Source organism: Saccopteryx leptura, chromosome 10, assembly GCF_036850995.1.
Source record: "Saccopteryx leptura isolate mSacLep1 chromosome 10, mSacLep1_pri_phased_curated, whole genome shotgun sequence".
Classification (NCBI taxonomy): domain Eukaryota; kingdom Metazoa; phylum Chordata; class Mammalia; order Chiroptera; family Emballonuridae; genus Saccopteryx; species Saccopteryx leptura.
Genome location: NC_089512.1, coordinates 79,603,200 through 79,630,908, shown reverse-complemented (window position 1 = coordinate 79,630,908; position 27,709 = coordinate 79,603,200). Strand labels below are relative to the sequence as shown.

Genomic DNA, 27,709 nt, shown 5'->3' with positions numbered 1-27,709 from the left:
TTATAGAACCATCCATTTATTTCCAACGGGTTATTGCAGAGTCACCAACTTTCAAGGCCACAAAGGACTTTAAAATGTGCTGAAGCCCCAGCTAGCTCTTTCTACGGGGCACCGTATGACAAGGGTGTTGACTCACTCTGGCTGAAGATTTCCAGTGTCAGGAGCCTCATTTCTTTACTAGAAGGCTGGTGGTACCTAATATTCAGTCGGTCTGGCCTCTGACCAACCCCCAACCAATCACTGGGGCTTGATTTGCAGACAGAGACAAGGCCCCCCTCCAAGGGCAAGGCCCTCCTAACTTGCACAGCTCAGTGGAAGTCCAGCAGGGCTAAGCCCAGGCAGCACTAGTTACCATGGAATAAAAAAGACTTGTCCAGAACCTAGTTCTAGTAAAAGATGAGGAATGTTATAATGTCCATTACTCCCACCTCTCTTGTAAACAATGCTACAGCCATTATCTCAGCTGATATTCCCCAGTCTACCTCAGTAGAGTGGTCCTCAATTAGTTACATCTTTTTCTACTATTACATAAGACAAGAATAACCAAAGCTGCCTTCCCAGTGAGATGGCTGATAAAATGAGGGACAAAGCCTGAGGCTAGAATATGAAAGGGAAAAAAACTAATCTCTTAGTAGCTGTACACTCACCTGCATAGCAAAGGTGAGAGAAGTCCCCTGGAAATGCGTCTCCACCACTGTGCCGACTCTCTGGGTTGCCTGGAACAAATCAGCCACTTCATCGGGACGCAGATCTCGGAAGCGCTCCACTGGCCGAAGGGGACACACCAGGACATCTGCAGTGAGGTCTGTTAAGGGATACTTTGCTTGCGTTGAGTAGATTTTTTTTACCAAGAAGTTTATGCCCACAGTACTAAATTCCCCTGGCCCAGAACCTGAACTCTGAAAGACTAAAACAAATCAAGAAACAAATATTTGCCAACCTCCAAGGGGTTTAAAGAAGACATACAAACATGGTTAATTATACTTTGAGGGAGAAGCTGTGGTGAGCTGAAGACTCTGAAGAGCAAGGGACATCAGTGGTTCAGAAAGACTCAAGTGCTGGCTGAGAGAATTGTGCCAAGAGGCAAGGTCTCTTCCGGACTCCCATTTGCTGACACCCAGTGTAAACCTCTGGCCTCTTCAGCAGCACAAGGCATTGAGCTGGAAAAGCAACTGGAACATCCAGCTGGTTTCCCTACAACAACATCATGGTTAAAATTTTAATTTTAGTATCTCTTTGTATGATACTGTAATGAAAATACAATAGTAGTTTTATTTATTTTATTTTATTTTTGAAAACTAGTGTAGACATATTGAAAACATACAGTGAGCTTCATCTATAACCAAGATATGTGCATGTGGTTAAACAATTTATTACAAGGATTCCTCAAACTGATCATCAAGAATTCAAGAAGACAGTTGGAGGTAAATCACTGATTTAGAAAAATGTTGTCTGCTTTGCAAACAAAAGTATCTTAATGCATTCTCTAAGTTAGACAATTCAACATATTTACATTATTGGTCTGAACAAACAACAAGATCTAGAGAAAAAGGATATATAAATTTTATCATTTATCAATAAGAAATTAATATTCAATGTTACATCATTAATAACATATCAGTTCCTTTTGTATTTGAGCTCATCATATATGTGTGAGTATTACATATATACATATATAAGATACATTAACTTGTGTTTAGTTTCTAGGTCCAGCAGGAAAGAAAAGGACTCTGATGTTCTTTTCTGTTTCTTTTTTGCTTTTTCTTTGTTTTAAGAGAACATGCTTCTACCTGGAGCTAAGCAGCTAAAGGTCATAATAAAACCATAATTCTACAGTTGCTAATCTCACCAGAATATCAAGTATTTTAGTCCATTATACCACTAGAAGGACCCAGGCCCAAGGTAAAATGCACTGAGCTTAGCTGGACAGGCCTGATTCCCATAGAGAAGGGGGACATAAAAAGGGAAAACTGATTAATTTTGCTCATAACACTGGGGAACAGTTTTTTATTTTTTATTTTCTGTTGCATGAGGTTTTAGAAATGTTTCTATATATTTCTGCATCGCTGATTCCAAAACTGAAATCTGTTTTTTGGTGCGTACTCTAGTTTTTATGCAATTTTAATTTATTTTTGTTACAGTTAATGACATGCATTGGTTTTTAAATTGGAGTTAAAGGGCAATAACTTTTGGATTGAACATAACCACAAGGTAACTAATATTTTACAAACATCACTTTTACATAATTGTAGTTGTTTTTAAATGTAAAATTTATTATCTGATAAAAACACCCTCTTATTTTGTTTTAAGATTGAATCATGGCTTCTTCAAGTAGGCATAAATGTAAGAATAGTCCTGACACCTTCTGTTATATAGGTGGCTGTTACACATTTCAATGTTGAAGGTACAATATTTCATAATTTATGACACGTGCATATATTGCCTATTTTCAAGTTCCCCTTGGTGATCAAGACAAGAATTGGGCTCCTCATATTGTGTGTCATTATTGTGAGGAAATGCTTCATGATTGGACAAAAGGAAAACGCAAAGGAATGCCTTTTGGTATTCCCCTGGTTTGGCGTGAACCTAAGGACCACAGCAGTGACTGTTATTTCTATCTGATCCATACAAAAGGCATCAGCAAGAAAAAACGGCATATGATCACATATCCTAATATTCCTTCAGCAATACAACCTATCCCACACTCTGAGACACTCCCGGTTCCAGTTTGCAATGCTTTTATTTTTTCTAAGGATGAAGAAAGTGAACATGGTGATCAAGTGTAATTTGATAAGATGCATGAGGAAATGGTTGTAGAAGGGTCTTCTGAAGGGTCTTCTGATGCCAAGCAGTCATTAACCCCTCAGCAGTTTAGCCAACCTGAATTAAATGACTTAGTAAGAATGACATAAAAATTGTCCTTGACTTTCTGAAGTATGAGGAGCATAACTGGATCATTTGTGTGGATCTTAAAATGGTAAATTTCCTGCTAGGACAACAAAGAGATTTCACAAAGTATTCTTGTTTTCTGTGTTTGTGGGACAGCCGAGCTCGGGAGAAACACTGGACACAGATGAAGTGACCAAAACATGAAGCTCTGGAAGTAGGGATGCAAAATGTTGTGAATGAACCTGTAGTTAATCGAGACAGGATCATTTTTCCCTCACTTCACATCAAACTTGGCTTAATGAAGTATTTTGTTTAGGCTCTGAATAGAGAAAGTGAATGCTTTCAACATATTATTTCTGCTTCTCCTGCCTTATCTTTCGAGAAGATAAAAGCAGGTGTATTTGATGGACCTCAAATTCGAACCTTCATATGTGTCGAAGTATTTGTCAGGAAGATGAATAAGGAGGAGAAAGCAGCATGGTAATCTTTTATGGCAGTTACAAAGAACTTCCTTGGCAACCGAACAAGCAGAAAACTATGAATTTCTGGTTCAAAGGATGCTGTTGACTTTTCGCGACATTGGATGTAACATGAGCATTAAGATTCACTTCCTGAACAGTCACCTTGATAAGTTTCCCGAAAATCTTGGAGCTCTTATTGATGAGCAGACTACTGCTGGAGCATCAAACGAGATTGTCCTCAACAAGTACACAAATGCGAGAGCTACAAATTCAATTTTTTGCCTGAATAGAATTTACATAAGTTTTGCGCAAATTTTATGATTAAATAAGTGTTTTAATATGTTCTACTTCAAAATTGTAGAAAAATTCTGATACAATCATATCTTTTAGTGTATTAGTGTATTTATTGCATTATATAAATTATTATATTTTCACAAAGATGATGCCCAAGAAGACACTCTACTTTATTATGTTACACTAAATGTTGAAAATTTTACAAGACGAAAACCTAAAATCTTGAATTGCAAAAAAACTGTCATTTACAGAGAAAAACTAATGTCAGATTTGAGATCAGCACACTCAAATTAGGTAAGAACATGTGTTTTTGTGGATGCAACAAAAATTTTGTTCCCCAGTGTAATCAGGAAATTCATGTCAACAGTAAACTAGGAAAGGGGCCATTTGTTTAATCTGAGTTCATTTTTCAGAAAGGAGAAGGGAGACCTTCACCCACAGGGTGTCTGATACTTAAAAAGATAATTATCCTTTTTCAGCAGGGCTGCTTTGTTATCATGGGTCAATGAACTGTTTAGAAATGAAGAATTTCCTTTCATTTCCTTTTAGCAGATTGCCAGTCTCCACTCCCACTGATTAGCTTCTCTTTGTTGAAAGAAACTTTTCCCCATCTTTGTTCTCTCTGCTTTAATTTACTCCCTCCCTCATGTCCTGACTTCACCAAACCACAGCAAGATGACCACTTTGTAAGCTTCCAACAACGTCCATAATTGCTGCAGTAGGCGCCGTCAACACACAGGAGCCAAGTGGGAAGAAACAATATTTTATTTTAACAATTGCTTACTGTGAAAGCTGGCAGACTGATTCTGACAATCTCTGTAATATGAATGACATCTGAAAGTTATTTTTTTCCAATGCCATTAAAAAAATCTTATATCAGGATGACGTCAGAGTAATGGCGGGGTAGGAAGCGATACCGATAAATCTCCCCCAAAACTCAACAAGATCTTCAACCAGAAACAGAAAAACCTATACTTGGAGCCTCCAGATGCTTCGCAATACACCCAAAGGTATGGTCAAGTGAAAAATTGGCTAAATATATAACCAAACCCCAAAGGAAATAGGGAGTAAGAAATGCTCCGCCTTCCTCACTAACCTAAACAGGGCGGCTTTCTCTGGTAACTGTGAATATAGAAACTGAGGCGGGCAAAGGGGGTGAATAGATCCAGGCCGCGGCACAAACGGCCGAACCAGGCTGTGGCACGGAGATCCAAGCCAAGGAAAAACTGATCCTGTGGCAACCCAGGCAATACAAGCTAACACTCGCGCCAAACCCAAACAAAGAAAGACAAGCGGGACAACCATTTTACCCAGTCTCCTGGTCGGCGTGCACGCAGTTAGTGGGCGGGAGATTTCTTCCTAGGCCCCGAGAGTGGGTGCCTGTGTTGCCCCACGGAGAGGCAGGGTCAGAGGCCTTTCTGTGGGCCAAGGGCAGAGTCTCTGGGCAGCCCCAGCGCCCTGGGAAAGCCACGCACGGGAGGGAGCAAGAACTAATTCCAACAGTGGAGATGTTCCGTGCTGGAGGGGGTTTCACTCAGAGGGAAATGCGGCCGGCCTCATATCCTGGTCTGCGCGCGCAGATAGTGAATGAGAGATTCCTCCGAGTGCCTCGGCAGTGCACGCCTGTGTTATCGCACAGAGGGGCAGAGTCAGGGGCCTTTGTGTGGGCCAAAGCGGAATCTCGGGCCGCCCCAGCGCCTTGCAAAAGCCGCGCACGGGGACGGAGCGAGACTCAATTCAAACGCTGCAACTTTTCCCTGCGGTTGGGGGTTTCACTCAGAGTGTGAGACTGCTGGCCGGATATCCTGGTCTGCGCGCGCAGACAGTGAGTGAGAGTTTCCTCCAAGCGCCCTGGAAGTGGGCGCCCGCCTGTGTTACCGGACAGAGTGGCAGAGCCAGAGGTCTTTGAGTGGGCGGAAAGCCCGCCTGATTATGCTAGCAGCTCTGACTGACTGAGCCTTACCCAGAGCCCTGTGCTAGGTGGAAATAGAGTGGGGAGTTGCCAGCTCTTTGAGCCTCTTACTATCCAGGCAGAGGCAGCAGCAACCCCATAGCTGGATTATCAGGCTACTAATTGAGGAAGGAAAGACTAGGAGAAAGGCTCCAGGAACACGGACTCTCTCACTGTCGGAGCCTATAAATGCTAATGAGCCTCGACTGCCAATGAGACTAAAGCACAATACATGACATTGCCATAGAGACTTATCAACTGCAAACCTCTACCTGAGCGTGCCAAAGGGGCAGAACCCGGGGTACAGAGTCACCGACCAGGAAGAGGGAGAGAAAAGAAAAAGCAAGAAGATAACCTCTCAAAATCAAGAATAATCTGCAGACTTTATAACCTATCCCATTTTATTATATTTGTTCGTTTGTTTCTCTTATCTTCATTCTTGATACTTTTTTTCCTCCTCCAATTTGGCCGATTAACTCTCTGCAGTCTTACTCTCTCCTCTCCTTGAACTACACTACCCATAAGTGTTACATCTCCCATTATCTTTTCTCTCATCTTCCTTTCTCTCTATGAGGGTTGCACTCCAAAACCCTTAACTCTCTCTCTCTCTCTCTCTCTCTCTCTCTCTCCTTTCTTTTTTCTTCTTTCAGTGGTTCCCTCTTTTTTTCTCTCTCTCTCTCTTTTCTCCCTCTATATTAGTTTCTTCCTTTCTCCTTTACATCTCTCTCATTCAAACCTCAATAACAAACAAATTATCTTATCTGGGACTCAAACTTATGTTTGTGGCATTTTGGGGGGGTTTTACTTCACCTTTTTAACTCACTAGCAGTGCTCACATCCCTGGCTTTCCATTTTATCTACTTCTTGTCCACTAAATACAATAGTAATTTTTTAATTTGTCCCCCCATTTTTCCGTTTTCCTCTTCTTCCTCTCATCATAACTCTTAGACAACCAACACCTAAAAGGAAATCATTTTATTCTTGACCCAAATTTTTTCCTTATTTGCTTTCTGTGGGTCCATACGCTCTTTTTTTTTCTTTTTTTTATTTTTGCCCCTTTATTACTTTTCCCCAATTCAGGCCCTCCATCACAGGCATTGTTTGTTATAATTCACAGTCCACCACAAGATTTTCTCAAGAAAGAGGGGAGAGGAGAGGAGAGGAAAAAAGGAGGGGGGAATAATTTCCTTTTTTTAAAATTTTTATTTTATTTTATTTTTCTTTATTTCATTATTAATTTTTTTAAAAAAAAACTATTTTCGATTTTTTATTTTTTTTATTATTTTTTTATTTTTTTTAACTTTTTATTTTTTATTAAATCTCATTAATACTATCAACAAAACCACCCTCAGATGCCATTAAGGAAGAGAAAATCGAATATCATGGATACAAAAGAAAGAGAGGTAACACAGCTAGATGAGGAAAAATCTATGGAGAAAAAATTTAATATATTGGAAACCTTGGAGCTAAATGACAGAGAATTCAAGATAGAAATTCTAAAAATCCTCCGAGATATACAAGAAAACACAGAAAGGCAATTTAGGGAGCTCAGAAAACAACTCAATGAACACAAAGAATATATGTCCAAGGAAATTGAAACTATAAAAACAAATCAAACAGAGATGAAAAACTCAATTCACGAGCTGAAAAACAAAGTAACAAGCTTAGCTAATAGAACAGGTCAGATAGAAGAGAGGATTAGTGAAATAGAAGACAAGCAACTTGAGGCACAACAGAGAGAAGAAGAAAGAGACTCAAAAATTTAAAAAAATGAGATAGCCCTACAAGAATTATCTGACTCCATCAAAAAGAATAACATAAGAATAATAGGTATATCAGAGGGAGAAGAGAGAGAAAATGGAATGGAGAACATACTCAAACAAATAATAGATGAGAACTTCCCAAGCCTGTGGAAAGAACTAAAGCCTCAAGTTCAAGAAGCAAACAGAACTCCGAGTTTTCTTAACCCCAACAAACCTACTCCAAGGCATATCATAATGAAATTGACACAAACCAACAACAAAGAAAAAATTCTCAAGGCAGCCAGGGAAAAGAAGAATACAACATATAAAGGAAGGCCCATTAGATTATCATCAGATTTCTCAGCAGAAACTCTACAAGCTAGAAGAGAGTGGACCCCAATATTTAAAGTCCTGAAAGAGAGGAACTTTCAGCCACGAATACTATACCCATCAAAGCTATCCTTCAAATATGAAGGAGAAATAAAAACATTCACAGATACAGAAAAGATGAGGGAATTATCATCAGAAAACCCCCACTCCAGGATTTACTAAAGGGGGTTCTCCAATCAGATACAAAGAACAAAAAAAAAACAGAGCCACAAGTAAAAGCTCCAAGAAGAACACAATAAAACCAAATTTAAACTGTGACAACAACAAAAAGAAAGAGGGGGAGAAGATGGAGATTAACAGTAGCAAAGGACGATGGAGTTCAAAAGTACTCACAAAATAGTTCACTACAATTAACAGGGTAGGGACCCTTTTCATTACTCAAAGGTAACCACCATTGAAAAAACCACCACAGAAGCACATGAGATAAAAAAGATAGCAACAGAGGAAAGATGTATGGAATACAAACAAATAAAAACAAAAGATAGAAAAACGAAAGAGAAGGATCAAACAAGACACAAAACTAACAGAAAGCAAGATATAAAATGGCAATAGGGAACTCACAAGTGTCAATAATTACACTAAATGTAAACGGATTAAACTCACCAATAAAAAGGCAAAGAGTAGCAGAATGGATTAAAAAAGAAAATCCAACTGTATGCTGCCTACAGGAAACTCATCTAAGTAACAAGGATAAAAACATTCAAAGTGAAAGGCTGGAAAACAATACTCCAAGCAAATAACATAAAAAAAAAAGCAGGTGTAGCAATACTCACATCGGATAATGCTGACTACAAAACAGGAAAAGTACTCAGAGACAAAAATGGCCATTTCATAATGGCTAAGGGGACACTGAATCAAGAAGACATAACAATTCTTAATATATATGCACCAAACCAAGGAGCACCAAAATATATAAGACAGCTACTTATTGATCTTAAAACAAACACTGACAAAAACACAATCATACTTGGAGACCTCAATACACCGCTGACGGCTCTAGATCGGTCATCCAAACAGAGAATCAACAAAGACATAGTGGCCTTAAACAAAACACTAGAGCACCTGGATATGATAGACATCTACAGGACATTTCATCCCAAAGTGACTGAGTATACATTTTTCTCCAGTGTACATGGATCATTCTCAAGAATTGACCATATGTTGGGCCACAAAACAACATCAGCAAATTCAGAAAAATTGAAGTTGTACCAAGCATATTTTCTGATCATAAAGCCTTGAAACTAGAATTCAACTGCAAAAAGAGGAAAAAAATCCCACAAAAATGTGGAAACTAAACAACATACTTTTAAAAAATGAATGGGTCAAAGAAGAAATAAGTGCAGAGATCAAAAGATATATACAGACTAATGAAAATGACAATATGACATATCAGAATCTATGGGATTCAGCAAAAGCAGTGATAAGAGGGAAGTTCATATCACTTCAGGCATATATGAACAAACAAGAGAGAGCCCAAGTGAACCACTTAACTTCTCACCTTAAGGAACTAGAAAAAGAAGAACAAAGACAACCCAAAACCAGCCGAGGAAAGGAGATAATAAAAATCAGAGCAGAAATAAATGAATTAGAGAACAGAAAAACTATAGAAAAAATTAATAGAACAAGGAGCTGGTTCTTTGAAAAGATCAACAAAATTGACAAACCCTTGGCAAGACTTACCAAGGAAAAAAGAGAAAGAACTCATATAAACAAAATCCAAAATGAAAGAGGAGAAATCACCACGGACACTGTAGATATACAAAGAATTATTGTAGAATACTATGAAAAACTTTATGCCACTAAATTCAACAACCTAGAAAAAATGGATAAATTCCTAGAACAATACAACCTTCCTAGACTGAGTGAAGAAGAAGCAGAAAGCCTAAACAGACCTATCAGTAGAGAAGAAATAGAAAAAAACATTAAAAACCTCCCCAAAAATAAAAGTCCAGGCCCTGACGGCTATACCAGTGAATTTTTCAAACCTTCAAAGAAGACTTGGTTCCTATTCTACTCAAAGTCTTCCAAAATTTGAAGAAGAAGCAATACTTCCAAAAACATTTTATGAGGCCAACATAACCCTCATACCAAAACCAGGCAAGGATGGCACAAAAAAGAAAACTACAGACCAATATCTCTAATGAATACAGATGCTAAAATACTAAACAAAATACTAGCAAATCGAATACAACAACATATTAAAAAAATAATACATCATGATCAAGTGCGATTCATCCCAGAATCTCAAGGATGGTTCAACATACGTAAAACGGTTAACGTAATACACCATATCAACAAAACAAAGAACAAAAACCACATGATCTTATCAATAGACGCAGAAAAGGCTTTCGATAAAATACAACACAATTTTATGTTTAAGACTCTCAACAAAATGGGTATAGAAGGAAAATATCTCAACATGATAAAGGCCATATATGAGAAACCATCAGCTAACATCATATTAAATGGCACTAAACTGAAGGCTTTCCCCCTTAAATCAGGAACAAGACAGGGTTGTCCACTCTCTCCACTCTTATTTAATGTGGTACTAGAGGTTCTAGCCAGAGCAATCAGACAAGACAAAGAAATAAAAGGCATCCATATTGGAAAAGAAGAAGTAAAGGTGTCACTTTTTGCAGATGATATGATCCTATACATCGAAAACCCCAAAGAATCCACAAAAAGACTACTAGAAACAATAAACCAATACAGTAAGGTCGCAGGATACAAAATTAACATACAGAAGTCAATAGCCTTTCTATATGCCAACAATGAAACAACTGAGAAGGAACTCAAAAGAATAATCCCCTTCACGATTGCAACAACAAAAAATAAAATACTTAGGAATAAACATAACAAAGAATGTAAAGGACTTATATAATGAAAACTATAAACCATTGTTAAGGGAAATCGAAAAAGATATAATGAGATGAAAGAATATACCTTGTTCTTGGCTAGGAAGAATAAATATAATCAAGATGGCTATATTACCCAAAGCAATATACAAATTTAATGCAATTCCCATCAAACTTCCAATGACTTTTTTAAAGAAATAGAGCAAAAAATCATCAGATTTATATGGAACTATAAAAAACCCCGAATAGCCAAAGCAATCCTAAAGAAAAAGAATGAAGCTGGGGGCATTACAATACCTGACTTCAAACTATATTATAGGGCCACGACAATCAAAACAGCATGGTATTGGCAGAAAAATAGACACTCAGACCAATGGAACAGAATAGAAAGTCCAGAAATAAAACCACATATATATAGTCAAATAATTTTTGATAAAGGGGCCAACAACACACAATGGAGAAAAGAAAGCCTCTTCAATAAATGGTGCTGGGAAAACTGGAAAGCCACATGCAAAAGAATGAAACTGGACTACAGTCTCTCCCCCTGTACAAAAATTAACTCAAAATGGATCAAAGATCTAAACATAAGACCTGAAACAATTAAGTACATAGAAGAAGACATAGGTACTCAACTCATGGACCTGGGTTTTAAAGAGCATTTTATGAATTTGACTCCACAGGCAAGAGAAGTGAAGGCAAAAATTAATGAATGGGACTACATCAGACTAAGAAGTTTTTGCTCAGCAAGAGAAACTGATAACAAAATAAACAGAAAGCCAACTAAATGGGAAATGATATTTTCAAACAACAGCTCAGATAAGGGCCTAAGATCCAAAATATACAAAGAACTCATAAAACTCAACAACAAACAAACAAACAATCCAATAAAAAAAATGGGAAGAGGATATGAATAGACACTTCTCCCAGGAAGAAATACAAATGGCCAACAGATATATGAAAAGATGCTCATCTTCTTTAGCTATTAGAGAAATGCAAATCAAAACGGCAATGAGATACCACCTCACACCTGTTCAATTAGCTGTCATTAGCAAGACAGGTAATAGCAAATGTTGGAGAGGCTGTGGAGAAAAAGGAACCCTCATACACTGTTGGTGGGAATGTAAAGTAGTACAACCATTATGGAAGAAAGTATGGTGGTTCCTCAAAAATCTGAAAATAGAACTACCTTATGACCCAGCAATCCCTCTACTGGGTATATATCCCCAAAACTCAGAAACATTGATAAGTAAAGACACATGCAGCCCCATGTTTATTGTAGCATTGTTCACAGTGGCCAGGACATGGAAACAACCAAAAAGCCCATCAATAGATGACTGGATAAAGAAGATGTGGCACATATACACTATGGAATACTACTCAGCCATAAGAAATGATGACATCGGAACATTTACAGCAAAATGGTGGGATCTTGATAACATGATACGAAGCGAAATAAGTAAATCAGAAAAAACCAGGAACTGTATTATTCCATACGTAGGTGGGACATAATAGTGAAACTAAGAGACATTGATAAGAGTGTGGTGGTTATGGGGGGGGGAGGGGGGAATGGGAGAGGGAAAGGGGGTGGGGAGGGGCACAAAGAAAACAAGGTAGAAGGTGACAGAGGACAATCTGACTTTGGGTGGTGGGTATGCAACATAATTGAACGACAAGATAACCTGGACTTGTTATCTTTGAATATATGTATCCTGATTTATTGATGTCACCCCATTAAAAAAATAAAATTATTAAAAAAAAAAAATCTTATATTATCTATCCATTTTGCAAGTCTGATGCTAAGGATTGACTTGACCAAATGTCTAAAGGTTTAAAATGTTTATGGAACAAATAAAAATGTCTGAATTTGTCAGGTGTTTTATCCTGTATAGTATATCCAACCACAGAGTTATCCATTATGTACATTGATTATTTAAATTAAATATTAATAGTAGAATACAACATGCCAGGAAACAGTTAAACACTTTCTCATTTAGCTGACTAATTTTCACCAGCCCATTTAGGCAACATTGTCCTGACATTATATTCTCTGCAACTTAACTCTTTATTAAGAAGTCATTTACTTGCATGTAACACACACACACACACAAACATACACATTTCTATGCAAATAACAGGATAAATAAAGGTAACTTTCAGGGGGGCTAATTGGGTGGGTGTTCATGTGGGTGATCATTTTCTTTATTTTGTTGGAATTCAGAGGATGGCTAAACAAGCATCTCAACCTGGAAGTAGCCACAAAGGGCTCCACACAACTCTACAGGGAGGTATAGTAGATGGATCTAGATTTACTCAAGGTGAAGCTCTGGAGCTCTGGGTGCTGTGTAAGTAGTTGACCTGGCCAAGTAGCAGGTTGACTATCAAACACACTCCTGGGGCCATTCTAGGTATTAACTGAGCATCAGAAAGTCGGGATCAACAATGTTCCTTCAGTTCCTGTAAAACCAGAGAAGAAAAGAGACTATGCCTAAACCTCACTATAGGCTACATCCTGACTGATGCCTCCTGGACCTCCTCTTTCCCACCTCTCTCTAGCACATAATACATATGCTATGTTTGTTTCCTTTCTGTTCCACAAACACAGTAAACTCCTTTCCAGCTTTGGAGCCTTTTCCTGGTTATTTGTTTTTCCTAGAATTCAGTTCCCCATGATCTTCATATGGTCACTTCTTTTTTATTATTCAGATTCTAACTCCAAAGCTACTTTCTCAAAATAATATTTAACTGCTAGATGGTTTAAACTGCTGTCTGCTTAATCACCCTCACATAACCCTAGTTTAATCTTTCCTTGACCCTTGCCACTAGCTGCTGGTTTTCTTGGTTGCTTACCCTTACCTGGATGAGAATGTAAACTCCACGAGAGTGAAAAATTAGTCTTGTTTCCTGATATTTCATCACCACCTATAACACCATAGACATTTAATAAGTATTGCTGGAATAAAAGAATAAATAAACCAGACCATCTATGAGTACTAAAACCCTGATGAAATTCATTTATTTTTCAATTATCTATACAAGATTGGGAGAGTCTACAAGATTTTTTCTGTTTTTGAATTCAAAGAGGTTTATCCTTCATATTTAGCATAGTTAGAACTGATATTGGATGAGAGCTAGAGAAATATAGACTCATTTGTAATGTAAACTAATTTTCATACGAGCCTAAAGGAAATATAATTATAAAGGTAAATCATTTTTTTAAAATCCTTCTATAACTAGAAAGAAGTGGTTTCCAAAATATTCAAAGCCTCAGCTGAATGACATATAGAAAAATCCTGCTTGATGCTATGACGAGGAAATGTAATTCAACTGTCCATTCAGTGAACAGTGAGCACCGTGAGGTGTAGACACCTTTCTAGGCTCTGGGAACAGCAAAGGAGAGTAAGAAGTTGCTCCTGGACTTCCAGTTCAGGATCCAGGCATTGAGGCAGAGAACTGCAGTACTATGGGAGGGACAGATTAAAAAGAGTTGGCTAGAGAAGCAGAGAAACCTGGGGCACCTTAGAAAGGCAAGAATTCCAAGGTAACCATGAACAAACTGAATTGGGTAGATTATCCCATGGCTACCTGATAATATAATCGGGTTCATAAAAATTTAGAGCAGGTAAGCAAACTGTTTCTGAAAAGGACCAGATGTAAATATTTTAGGTTTGGTGGGCTATATGCCCAAGCAGACTAATAGGTGTGGCTATATTCTAATAAACAAAAAGAAGAGGCTGGCCAGTTTTGGCCCACGGGCCTTAAAGTATCAACCCTTGATACAGAGGAATTGCATTAGAAAGAGGCAACTAAAGAAACGGGAAGTAACAGCAGCCTATTCTTCTTTTCCTAAACTGCGGACTATCATGCTATCTTAATAGCATATTGGATAAAGACTGTGGTATTTTACAAAATTTAACCAAGAAAAATATCTGAGCATGTTCATGATCTTGTACAGTGCTTCTGATACTATTAAAGACTAATCACAACCAGAAAATGTGTTATGGTATTGACACCATTAAATAAATCATATTTCTCCCCAACACAAGCAAAATGAGTTTCTGCCACCTCTAGTTGGAAAAATGCAGGAAATCATCTGCAAATACATGAGAGAATCAAAGCAGTGTGCTATTTACTAATTCATCTGAGAATAAAGGTATGTTCTCAAAATGAGTGCAGAAGCCTTGGAAGAAAACACCATATTACTTAAAGATGGTAGATATGTGCCCCATGTTCCTCCTAGACAAACTCAGGAAAAGCAAATTAATTTTGAGGAACAGCGGACAGCTCTTGTAATTCTACTGTCACTATTTATATGCCAGTTATTGTAAGGTAATAGCACAGATGCAGTATAATTTAATATGGAGATGTAGGCTTTGTTAATGGACAAATCCTATATTATACATAGGCTATAAAAACATACTTTATCCTGGGTCCTCTTTGCTTGAGATTAACAACTCTGAGGAGGCTTCTTAAGCCAATATGCAACGATAACCCTTAAAGAAGTTAAGCCATAGCCAATATGCAATGATAACCTTTAAAGAAATTAAGCCACTCAATTGAATTTCATATATGATGATCCAGTGCTCATCACACATGAAAACCTGGGAAAGAGATTATCAAATGGAATCTGGTCTCTCCTTACAATCTAAAGTAGACACATCCATTTAGTAATAACTTTTTTTTTTTTTAAAAAAAGGACAATACAGTTGTACCTTGAGATATGAATTTAATTTGTTCTGCAACCGAGCTTGTAAGTCAGTCAACTCATCTATCAAACTGCTGATACTGGACCCATGTGCCAATGCACCAAGTAGTGGCAGCTTCCTGAATTATGACTTGTATCTCAGAATTTTGCTCAGATCTCGAACAAAAATATGGACCAAGTCGCAGCTCATATCTTAAAAAATTTGTATGTTGGTCTATTTGTATCTCAAGGTACCACTGTAATTACTATTAAGTTATTATGGTTGACAAATATTTCTTGTAGTAGAGGAAAATAAAAAAAAAAACAACTTCTTATTGCAGAAGAGATTTAAAGTAGACTTTAAAAATAGGGGAGGAGATACAAGATGGTCATGGAGTAGGTGGACATTCCAACTCCCACATCCCAGAACCAAAGTGATTACACTTAATTTTGAGAACAGTCATCGTGAAAGACCAACTTTGGACTAAACTATGAGGATTCTATAGCCAAGGACCACCAAAGAAGCCACACTGAGACTGGTAGGAAAGGTGGAGATGCAGAAAGGGCTGTCCCGCTCCCAGGAGTGAGTGGCGGCCTGGAGGGACTCTCACAACAGGGAGGGTTGCCTGGCAAGTTGTAGGTCCTCAGTCCCAGAACTGGAGTCCTGGCCTAGAGCCCTGGAACCTGGAATGGGTGTGCGGAATGTGTTTGGCTGAGCAAGGAGCCTAGATACTGATTGAGGGAAGGAAACAGAACTCTTGGACCCAAACTCTGTCTTAAAGGGACTGTACGAAGAGCTTTGCTCACAGCCACCTGCCCAGGGCTCCAGGAGTAGGGAGCACTGGGAAGACTGGAGTTGCCAGGGGAGAGTGTGGTCTCAGAGGCAAAGGGGAGACACTTTGAGGGACAGCCACCCTAACACCTGGGCTGAATTACTCCCCAAATCTAAAGTGAACATTTTTCCTGGGAGCAACAACACCAGCAAAGGGAAGAAATTACCGTGCCCACTGTAACTCTCCTGCTCCAGTCAGAGCAAAGAAGCGCTTAGAGGCAGGCAGCTTGTTAGGGACACAGGTAGTAAGTGCTGAGGTCTGAACTACACCAACCCCCCCACGCTGCTGAGTGCTCACGGGGGGTGGACAAGGCGTGGCTGTGGAAGCCAGGGCATCTGAGCAAGCACGTGTGGGCCCATCCACAGAGGCAGAAGCCACAGCAGCCGCTGCGGAGGTCCGAGGTCACATGCAATTCTGCCCATGGCACGGTGGACACCCAGGCAACTGTGGAGGTGGTTTGAGCAGGCACATACAGGCCTGCCTGTGGCACAGGTCTGCCCTTGGCAGCAGCAGAGGTCGGGGAGACCTCAGAAGTGGTCTGAGTGGGTGCACACAAGCCTGTCCTTTGAGGTGGAAACCACTGCGGCCTGAGCACGTGTACGCAGGCCCGAGGCCTATGTGACTGCAGAGGAGGTTTGAGTGAGAGCACAGGAGCTGGCCCAGGGTGGTGAAAGCCAGGGTGGCCACAGAGGCAGGCTGGCACCAGCAGCGCCTGAGCTCTAACACCTGAGGTGGCAGCAGCAGTGGCAGGCTGGCAGACAGACTGTACGTTGAGAGCACAGAGGCCACACTCGCTGAATCCCTGTGGACACACCTTTCTGAGTGCTCAAAAAGAAGAAAAAAATTAAAAAAATAAATATATAAAAAGTATTGATAGAATGACACCTGAGGCTAAGGGGAAAACCACATCCAATACCATACCTAATAACTGAATTACACTACTGAGCCCACAAGTAGCCAGCAATGAGAGGCAGCAGAAAGCAGATCTCAGGGAAACTTGAACTTTTAAAGAACTGCCCCCAGGCCAAGAGTAGATAAAAACTAGCGTAGGACTGCACTGATATTTACCATGGCACCTGGGCCTAGCAGAGACAGCCATAAAATCTGGATCACCTGTAGATCTAAAAAGGTAGATAAGAGCCACTCATAGGAGGTGACTCCCACTGATCTGAGCCAGGCTCTGGCCAGGGAGGTCCAGGGCAGCACATCCATTGGTCAGATATGGAGAACATCCGTTCAAGACCTAACAACCTTGTTAGAGTGGTAGCTTAAGGAAAGGCTCCTCACACCTGACCCAGCTAAGACATAGAAAATGCCAACACAAATAGCAAAAAGAACAGTAATAGCAGATAAATAGCCTACAGTGGATTACAAACAATAGCTGATGCCAACCGAAGAAGACCTAGAAACAATACAACAGGAAACTGGAAGCAAACAATACCAACCCTAGACTCAGCTAGCTACACAAACAACACACTTAAAAAAGGAGTCTAGGCCCTGGCCGGTTGGCTCAGTGGTAGAGCGTCGGCCTGGCGTGCAGGAGTCCTGGGTTCAAATCCTGGCCAGGGCACACAGGAGAAGTGCCCATCTGCTTCTCCACCCCTCCCCCTCTCCTTCCTCTCTGTCTCTCTCTTCCCCTCCCGCAGCCGAGGCTCCATTGGAGCAAAGTTGGCCCAGGCACTGAGGATGGCTCTGTGGCCTCTGCCTCAGGTGCTAGAGTGGCTCTGGTCACAAGAGAGCGATGCCCTGGATGGGCAGAGCATCACCCCCTGGTGGGCATGCTGGGTGGATCCCAGTCGGGCACATGTGGGAGTCTGTCTGACTGCATCCCTGTTTCTGGCTTTGGAAAAATACAAAAAAAAAAAAAAAGGAGTCTATAAACAGATAAAATCAGAAGACAGAAATGCAGTCCAAATGAATCAACAGAGAAATCCCCAGAAAAAGAAAAGAATTAGATAGAAATAACCAAACTACTGGATGTAGAGTTTAAAATAAGGATTGTTAGGATGCTCAAAGATCTTAGAGCAACAATGGATGGACATAATGAGCACCTAAATAAAGAGATAACAAGCATCAAAAAGAACATTGAAATCATAAAAAAGAACCAATAAAAATGACAAATATAATATCAGAAATGAAGACCACACTAGAAGGAATTAAAAGCAGGCTGGATGAAACAGAAGATCAAATTCATGATTTAGAAGACAAGATAAACGAAAGCATGGAAGCAAAGCAGCTAAAGGAAAAGAGGCTCAAAAAGTCTGAGGAAACTCTAAGAGGGTTGTATAACAATGTGAAGAGAAACAACATCTGCATCATAGGGGTACCTGTAGGAGAAGAGAAAGAGCAAGGGATAGAGAACCTGATTAGGAAATCATAGCTGAAAACTTCCCTAAATTGATACAGGAAAAGTCACACAAGTTCAAGAAGCACAGAGAATCCCATTAAAGAGGAACTCAAAGAGACCTACGCCAAGACACTTCATAATTAAAATACCAAAGCTAAGATATAAAGAAAGAATACTAATAGCTGCAAGAAAAAAGCAGTCAACCACCTACAAAAGAGCCCCCATAAGGATGACATCTGACTTCTCAACAGAAACACTCGAGGCCAGAAGAGAATAGCAAGAAATATTCAAAATAATGCAGAACAAGAGCATAAAACCAAGACTTCATTATGCAGCAAGGCTATCATTTAAAATTGAAAGAGAAATAAAAAGCTTCCCAGACAAAACCCCCCCCCCAAAACAAAAAACTCAAGGACTTCATTACAACCAAACCAATGCTACAAGAAATGTTAAGGGGCCTGCTGTAAACAGAACAAAGAGGGCAAAAAATCTAGTAAAAGAGAAATGCAGATTTAAAGAATAAAATGACAATGAACAGCTACATATGAATAATGACCTTAAGTGTAAATGGATTAAATGCTCCAATCAAAAGACATAGGATAGCTGCATAGATAAGAAAACAGGATCTGTACATATGCTGTCTACAAGAAACTCACCTCAAAACAAAAGATACACGTAAACTGAAAGTAAAGGGATGGAAAAAATATTTCATGCAAATGAAAATTAAAAACAAAAGCTGGGTAGCAATACTTATATGTGATAAAATAGACTTTAAAACAAAGGCTATAGTAAGGTATAAAGAAAGTCACTACATAGTGATAAAAGAAGCAATCCAACAGGAAGATATAACCATTATAAATATCTATGCACCTAATATAGGAGCACCTAAATATATAAAGCAGATTTTGATGGACATAAAGGGTGAGATCAACAGCAATACTATAATAATAGGGGATTTCAATACCTCACTAACAGCACAAGATAGATCCTCAAGAAAGAAAATTAACAAAGAAATAGCAGACTTAAAGGACACACTAGATCAACTGAATTTAATTCAGAACTTTTCACATTAAAGCAGCAGAATATACATTCTTTTCAAGTGCTCATGGCACATTCTCTAGGATAGACCACATGTTAGGACACAAAACGAGTTTCAATAAATTTAAGAAGATTGAAATCATATCAAGGATCTTATCAGATCAAAATGACATGAAACAAGAAATCAACTAAAATAGAAAAACTGAAAAACACTCAAACACTTGGAAGCTAAATAGCATGTTATTGAATAATGAATAGGTTAACAATGAGATCACAGAAGATATCAAAATTTTCCTCGAAACAAATGAAAATGAACACACAACTCAAAATTTATGGGACACAGCAAAAGCATTCCTGAGAGAAAAGTTCATAGCATTATAGGCATACCTTAAGAAGCTAGAAAAAGCTCAAATAAACAATTTAACCTTGCATCTAAAGGAACTAGAAAAAGCCCAGAGAAAGTAGAAGGAAGGAAATAATAAAGATCAGAGTGGAAATAAATGACATAGAACCTAGAAAAACAATACAGAGGATCAATAAAACCAAGAGCTGGTTCTTTGAATAGGTAAACAAGATTGATGAACCTTTAACCAGACTCACCAAGAGAAAAAGAGAGAGGACTCAAATAAATAAAATTAAAAATGAGAGTGAAGAAGTAATAACTGACACAGAAGAAATATGAAGGTTGCAAGAAAATACTGTGAAGATCTGTACACCAAAAAATTGAGAAAATCTAGGTAAAATGGAAAAATTCCTTGTAACATATAATCTTTTAAAAATAGATATGGAAGAATCAGAAAAGCTAAGCAGACCGATTACAACAAATGAGATCAAAACAGTTATCAAAAAACTCCCTACAAACAAAAGCCCTGGGCCAGATGGCTTCACAGGCAAATTCTACCAAATATTTAAAGAAGAACTAACTCCTATCCTTCTCAAGCTATTTCAAAAAATTCAAGAAAAGGGAAGACTTCCAAGCTCATTTTATAAGCAAGCATAATTCTGATTCTAAAACCAGGCAAAGACAATATAAAGAAAGAAAACTATAGGCCAATATCCCTGATGAATTTAGATGCTAAAATTTTCAACAAAATATTAGTAAACCAGATCCAGCAAAACATGAGAAAAATCATACATCATGATTAAGTATGATTTATTCTGGGAGGCAAGCCTGGTACAATATTCACAAATCAATCAATGTGATTCATCACATAAACAAAAGGAAGGAGAAGAACTACATGATCATTTCAATAGATGCAGAAAAAGCACTTGATAAAATCCAGCACCCATTTATGATCAAAACTCTCAGCAAACTGGGAATATAGGGAACGTACCTCAACATGATAAAGGCGATTTATGACAGACCCACAGCCAACATCATACTCAATGGGAAAAAATTAAAAGCAATCTCCTTAAGATCAGGAACAAGGCAGGGGAGTCCCCTTTCACCATTCTTATCCAATGTAGTTCTGGAACTCCTAGCCACAGCAATCAGACAAGAAGAAGAAATAAAAGGCATCCAAATTAGAAACAAAGAAGTAAAACTATCATTATTTGCAGATGATATGATATTGTATATAGAAAACCCTAAACTCTCAGTCAAAATACTACTGGACCTGATAAATGAATTCAGCAAGGTGGCAGGATATAAAATTAATACTCAGAAATCAGAGGCATTTCTACACACCAACAATGAACTGTCTGAAAGAGAAATTAATATAACAATTCCCTTCATTATTGCAACAACAACAAAAAAATAAAGTACCAAGGAGTAAATTTAATCAAGGAGGTTAAAAACTTGTCTCGAAAAATTATAAGACATTGATAAAAGAAATCAAGGAAGATACAAACAAGTGGAAGCATATACCATGTTCATGGATAGGAAGAATAAACATCATTAAAATGTTTATATTACCCAAAGCAATTTATAAATTCAATGCAATTCTCATTAAAATACCAATGACATACTTCAAAGATATAGAATAAATTTTCCAAACTTTTATACAGAACCAACAATGAACACAAATAGCTTCAGCAATCTTGAAAAAGAAGAATAAAGTGGGTGGTATCACACTTCCTGATATCAAGTTATACTATACTATAAGGCTATTGTTCTCAAAACAGCTTGGTACTGGCATAAAAACTGACATATAGATCAATGGAACAGAACAAACATCCAGAAATATACCTACACCTTTATGGAAAATTGATATTTGACAAAGAAGGTAAGAGCATACAATGGAGTAAAGACAGTCTCTTTAACAAATGGTGTTGGGAAAATTGCACAGCCAACTGCAAAAAAATGAAACTAGACCACCAACTTACACCATTCACAAAAATAAACTCAAAATGCATAAAAGACTTAAATCTAAGTTTTGAAACTATAACCACCTTAGATGAAAACATAGGCAGTAAGCTCTCTGACATCTCTCACAGCAATATATTTGCTGATTTATCTCCACAGGCAAGTGAAATAAAGGACAGGATGAACAAATGGGACTATATCAAACTAAAAAAGCTTTTGCACAGCTAAAGACAATATGATCAAAATAAAAAGTCAAGCCACACAATGGGAGAATATATTCTATAATATGTTTGATAAGGGGTTAATAATCAAAATTTATAAGGAACTTGTAAAACTCAACACCAGGTAAATAAACTATTTAATTAAAAAATGGGCAAAAGAAATGATTAGATACTTCTCCAAAGAGGACATACAGATGGGCAATAGGCATATGAAAAAATGTTTGACATCACTAATCATTGGAGAAATGCAAATTAAAACCACAATTAGATATCACCTCACACCAGTCAGAATGGCTCTCATTAACAAACAACATATAATAAGTGCTGGCGAGGATGTGGAGAAAAGGGAACCCTCCTGCACTGCTGGTGGGAATGCAGACTGGTGTAGCCACTGTGGAAAACAGTATGGAGATTCCTCAAAAAATTAAAAATTGAACTGCCTTTTAACCAGCCATTCCACTTTCAGGAATATATCCTAAGAACACCAAATCACTGATTCAAAAGAAGAAATGCACCCTCATGTTTATGGCAGCATTGTTCACAATAGCCAAGATCTGGAAACAGCCCAAGTATCCATCAGTAGACAAGTGGATTAAAAAGCAGTGGTACATATACACAATGGGATAGTATGTGGCCATAAAAAAGAAGGAATTCTTACCTTTTGCGATAATATGGATAGATCTATAAACTATTATGTTAAGTGAAATAAGCCAGGCAGAGAAAGAAAAATATCATTTGACCTCACTCATTTGAGGAATCCAATGAACAATGTGAACTGAGGAACCAAATAGAGACAAGCAGGATCAGAGGGACCAGAGGGAAAGCAGACAGAGGGAAAGGGGATGAGAAGATGGGATCAGAGAAGGGAAAGAGATTGGTGAAATTATATACACATAACACAGCATTATAGAGAACAGGAGAGCAAATCCTGGAGGGAAGGAGGGAGGATTTGGGGGAGGGGGGAAGGGGGATGTTGAAGGGAATACAGGGGTGGGGGGGATGTATTTGGTGGGACACTTGAATCTATGTAAACACAATAAATTTAAATCAATAAAAAAAGAAAGAAAAGAATAGGCGAGTAATTCAAACAATAGGTTTGTTGGCAACTCACTCATCCATCTGTTCCTTTACTAAAACCTTGTCTCAGTCCAGGGCTGGTACTATAATTTAGGATGCCAAGATGAATATAATAGAGTAACTGACCTTGAAGAGTTCACACTCTAATGTCCCAAACTGTTATGCAGTATAAACAGATCATTACAAAACAGGGAGATGAGTGCTATTGATAGAAGTCAGTACAGAGTGTTTTGGGAGGACAGAGGAAGTAAAATCTACTCTGCCTAAGATTAGATAAACTTTTCAATATGGGCTTGCATTTCAATTATCTAAAATCAGCAACTATTTCTCCAAATTTGGACCAAATCACTCCTTGATAATGACTTAGTAACTAATGGTTAGCTTCAGAGAAGGCTGTCAGGCATTTCTCCTTTAGCCCAAATCACCATTTCACTTATAAGTAATTGCATTTACTTAATATTTCCAACCAACCCATAATATACTTTTATAATTCCTATTTTGCAGATGAGAAATTTGCAGCTTATAGAAAATAAGGAACTTGTGCAAGATAGCACGCACCAAATTTGAGACTAAAATTGGAATTCAACCCAAGCCTGTCTGATTCCAAAGCTCATGTTGTTAACCACAACACTGTGATGCCATGCTTTCCATAACTTCCATGGTCAGTCTCTGCTGACCCCCTTACTAAGAGTGGGCCCTGAGTTCCCAGAGTCCTTCTCTTCATGGAAGAGAATTATGGGTTTCATAAAATTCAAAGATACTTTGCAAAACTACTTGAGGTCTGAGAAACACCTCGCCTTGCATGCAGAAAGCAGAGGAGACACTCAGTTCCATGCCCAGTACTGGGCAGAAGAAGTAGTGAGTATATTCCCATTCCAACAGAGAAATCTAAAACCAGATAATGATCTTGCACCAGGGGACCAGCAGGAAGATGTTAGGTGGGATGTGAGCCTGCATTCTGACCCTTTTCCATCTTTGAACTTGGGTTGCTTCAAAGTAACTTTGGCTCCCCTGGGCTGCCAGGCTATGGAGTAAGATTAGATATTACAATCAATGTCAATGGATTACCCTGTCAGACACGCTGAAAAGTTCCTTCGCTTCTGGACAGTATAATTATTGGAGTCATTGAGTTCCCCATCATGTCATTTATATCACCAAAAACTACTAGAAACTTGGTAATGCCTTTTTCCCCTCTCCCTCTCACTTTCACTACTAGTGCAGACATAACTATCTCTGTTCTTTAGGATGAACACACTTAGTGTGCATTTGCTGTATTACAGTGTTGTGACAGCATGCCAGGCCTGTGCAGAACCCACGCTGACACACACCTAACCCAAAATACACACAATTATAGAAAGAAATCAGGTGAAATCTTCATACCAAAGTACCTAGAGTTGTGGTAGATTATTTACAAATATGACTCCAAGAACCCTTCCCATCTTACGTGACCCTTTGCAAAGTGATTTTGCCCCTCTTCGCATCAAGAATTGGAGTCTATATCCCCTGCGTTTGAATTGGGGCTGGCCCTGTGACTCGCTTTGATCAATGGAATGTAACAAAAGTGCTGCTATGTCACTTTTCAAGTTCAGACATTAACAGAAATTGCATCTTTTGAATTTTGTCCTTTGGAATCCTGAGACAAGTACCCTGTGAAAGGCCCCACTGGCCTGTTAAAAAACAAGAGTTCCATGGAGAAGAACTGCAGTCCTTCACCTGACAGCCAGCACCTACTGTCAAACCTTCCAGACCCAAGAGATCCACTGACTGACTTCCAAACTTTTATATCAGTTACTATTACTGCTTAATGAACTACCCTGAAAACACAGGGACTTAAAATAAAATGATGTGTTTCCTTATTATAATATAAGTCTATGGGCAATTTGCTGCTGGGCTCACCTGAGCTCACTCATGCGACTGCTCTCAGTTGGCTCAGATAGGTGCACTGGACCCCTGCTCTTCATGCTTTTCAATTCCATTTCCTGATAGGAGGAACGGAAAGACCACACTAAATAGAGGTCTGAGCTCTGGAAATCATGTAGCATCAGGGGCATTGTTATAACAATTGCCCAAAGTTGGCAAGTCTGAAAAAAACTTCTGGGGATTTTACAAAAATGAACACACACCCAAGGTATCTTGGACATCCTAGTGAATGCACTCAGCCTAGAATTTTAGAGCTGGGATGCATCTGAACCATTACCCGCTCCAATACCTTCCTTGTTGGAAAAGAAATGGGATAGGAAAGTTAACTGATGTGTTCAAAGTCACACAGGGACATAATTGGAATGGAAACTCAGCTGTCTGGTTTCACAAACCAAAGTTCTTTCTATTACCTGTGAGATTGCAAAATGTTGCAACTCAACAACATATTCCAATGCTAAATCTATGGCAGACAGCAACAACTGGCTACATAATTCACCTTGGAAGCACAGAGATTCAGAATCCTTGTCAATCCTGAGCTCTGAGCAGTCACCACCAATCAGACTGGGCATGGAACATGAGACAGACGTATCATTGCTGTGGCCTCCCATACTGCCTCATGAACCACAAAAACAATCACAAAAGCCTGGTCGAGTCAAGAACAAAGTGAGGTTCTGTAAAAGTGGGAATCTGCCAACGGCATCAAATGTTCATTATGCTGCTACATTTTCATTCAAAATAATTTGATAAGTTCAAAATTTGCTCATCAAGGATAATAATTGATGATTAAAAAATAAATTTCTGAGCATTTTCATGATAAGTACAAACTATTTAAGTACAGAGTTGTGATAGGGAAATGGAAATGGACTAATTTAGATGATTAATTCAGGAAGACAGCAGAATATTATTCTCAGTCTTGCTCCCATTTATTTTTCTATACCTGATCTATTCTAGGGATTCAGAATATAAAAATCACTAAACTAAATAAAAACCATTAAAATATCATTGATTCTGATGAGGCTGATCAGCATGTGTATATATGAATACACAGTAAGTCTGTACCAAATAATATGACAAAGAATTGGTCATTATTCTAAAATAATAGTAAGGAAGGTCTATATTGGTCTCTACTGCAGACCAGTATACAGTTCAAGGAAAAGCAAGGAACCTTCCTGTTTGCACTACAGACTTCCGCGGACCCTTGTAATGAATTATTTGCTCTAACAAATAATCCTAGACCTTGCAAATGCTTAATATAATTCATCATGTCAATTCAAAAACACCAAGATGGATCATGAGGTATTTTTTAAAGTGAAAATTCCATTTATATGATGCCGATAGCACAATTGCAGAGCTTTGTGTCAAAGTAGGTGGCATCTCTGCTCTTCACAGTGTAGGTACGTCTGTAAAGTTTCTTATCAGAAAGGTAGAAATATTACTCTCAAAATTAAGAAATACATTTCTGAAGAAGCATCTTGCCAGTTTGGGCCATGCCTTTCCTCAATGGATAGTAACATACCCATTTCAGTAATTCAGCAAAGGCCATGAGACATGCATCAACCATACGCATAAATGGCATGAATACAATTTTAAGCAAATTTGATTTTTCAGATTGTGATCAACCCCAAGACAGTGTGACTAAGGTAATAATAGTGCTCTGCTAGTACCTGGATCTCAAAGCAAGCATCGCATGGCATAAATACTCAAGTTTTGTCCTGGAGAAAGCTTTGGGCCAAAGACACAGTGGGCACTGTGCTATCTAGGGGCAGAGAAGCCAGGAACTCTCCTCCAGGCAGATGTGTCCTAAGCAATCCCCCAAACTCTGGCAATGCAGTAATGCGCTGGCTGCTCAGAGGAGAGAATCACATTCACAGCGAGAAGTAAACTGGCAGTTTGCATAAAAGTAGAAGGAAAGGAGCCTGCAGCCTGGAAGCTGATTCTTTGATTTAAATTTCACACATTAGTCTGTGAATTTTTCAAGGCAAATGAGTCCTGGGTTGATTATCCTAAAAGAATCAGAATTTGCAAAAGGTATGCTTATATAAAACTAAATAAGTGGAAATAATACATACTATCAGAAGGGGAAGGAAAGAATATATAACATTTGTTTGCTGCCCAATATGACTTTTGGTAGATAATTTCACCCCATTTTTCCACATTCAGAAATTGAGATAATAAATTTTAAACTACATAAGCAAGGTCCCAGAGTTACAAAGTGAAAATTGTGGCTTGGGCTAGGTCAGCGGTCAGCAACATACAGATTGTGAGCCACATGCAGCTCTTTGGCCCATTGAGTGTGGCTCTTCCACAAAATACCATGTGCGCGGGCTACCTCGATAAGTAATGTACCTACCTATATAGTTTAAGTTTAAAAAATGTGGCTCTCAAAAGAAATTTCAGAGACAAAATGGCGATGGAGTAGGCAGACATACCAACTTCCACCTCCCAGAACCAAAGTGGATTACAAACTAATTTTAAGAACCATCATCTGGAAAAACCAACTTTGGACTAAACTAAGAGGACTCTTCAACCAAGGAACACTGAAGAAGCCATTTCAAGACTGGTAGGAAAAGGGGAAATGTGGAGAGGGCTGCCCAGCTCGCCAGAGCGAATGGCAGCCGGGAGAAACTCGCGTGGCGGAAAGTGAGTTTAGCAGAGAAGGGAGGGTCCTGAGTCCCAGGAACAAAGCCTCAGCCTGCAGCCCCAGA

General features: G+C 38.7%; 1 protein-coding gene across 1 annotated transcript in view; it reads right to left on the bottom strand.

The window, feature by feature from the left end:
* Positions 1-27,709, bottom strand: part of FHIT (fragile histidine triad diadenosine triphosphatase) — a 1,908,162-nt gene that overhangs the window by 365,895 nt on the left and 1,514,558 nt on the right. Inside the window, exon 5 of the mRNA XM_066350737.1 lies at positions 648-793. Coding sequence (XP_066206834.1) covers positions 648-793 — 146 coding nt within the window. The remainder of the gene's footprint in view (positions 1-647; positions 794-27,709) is intronic.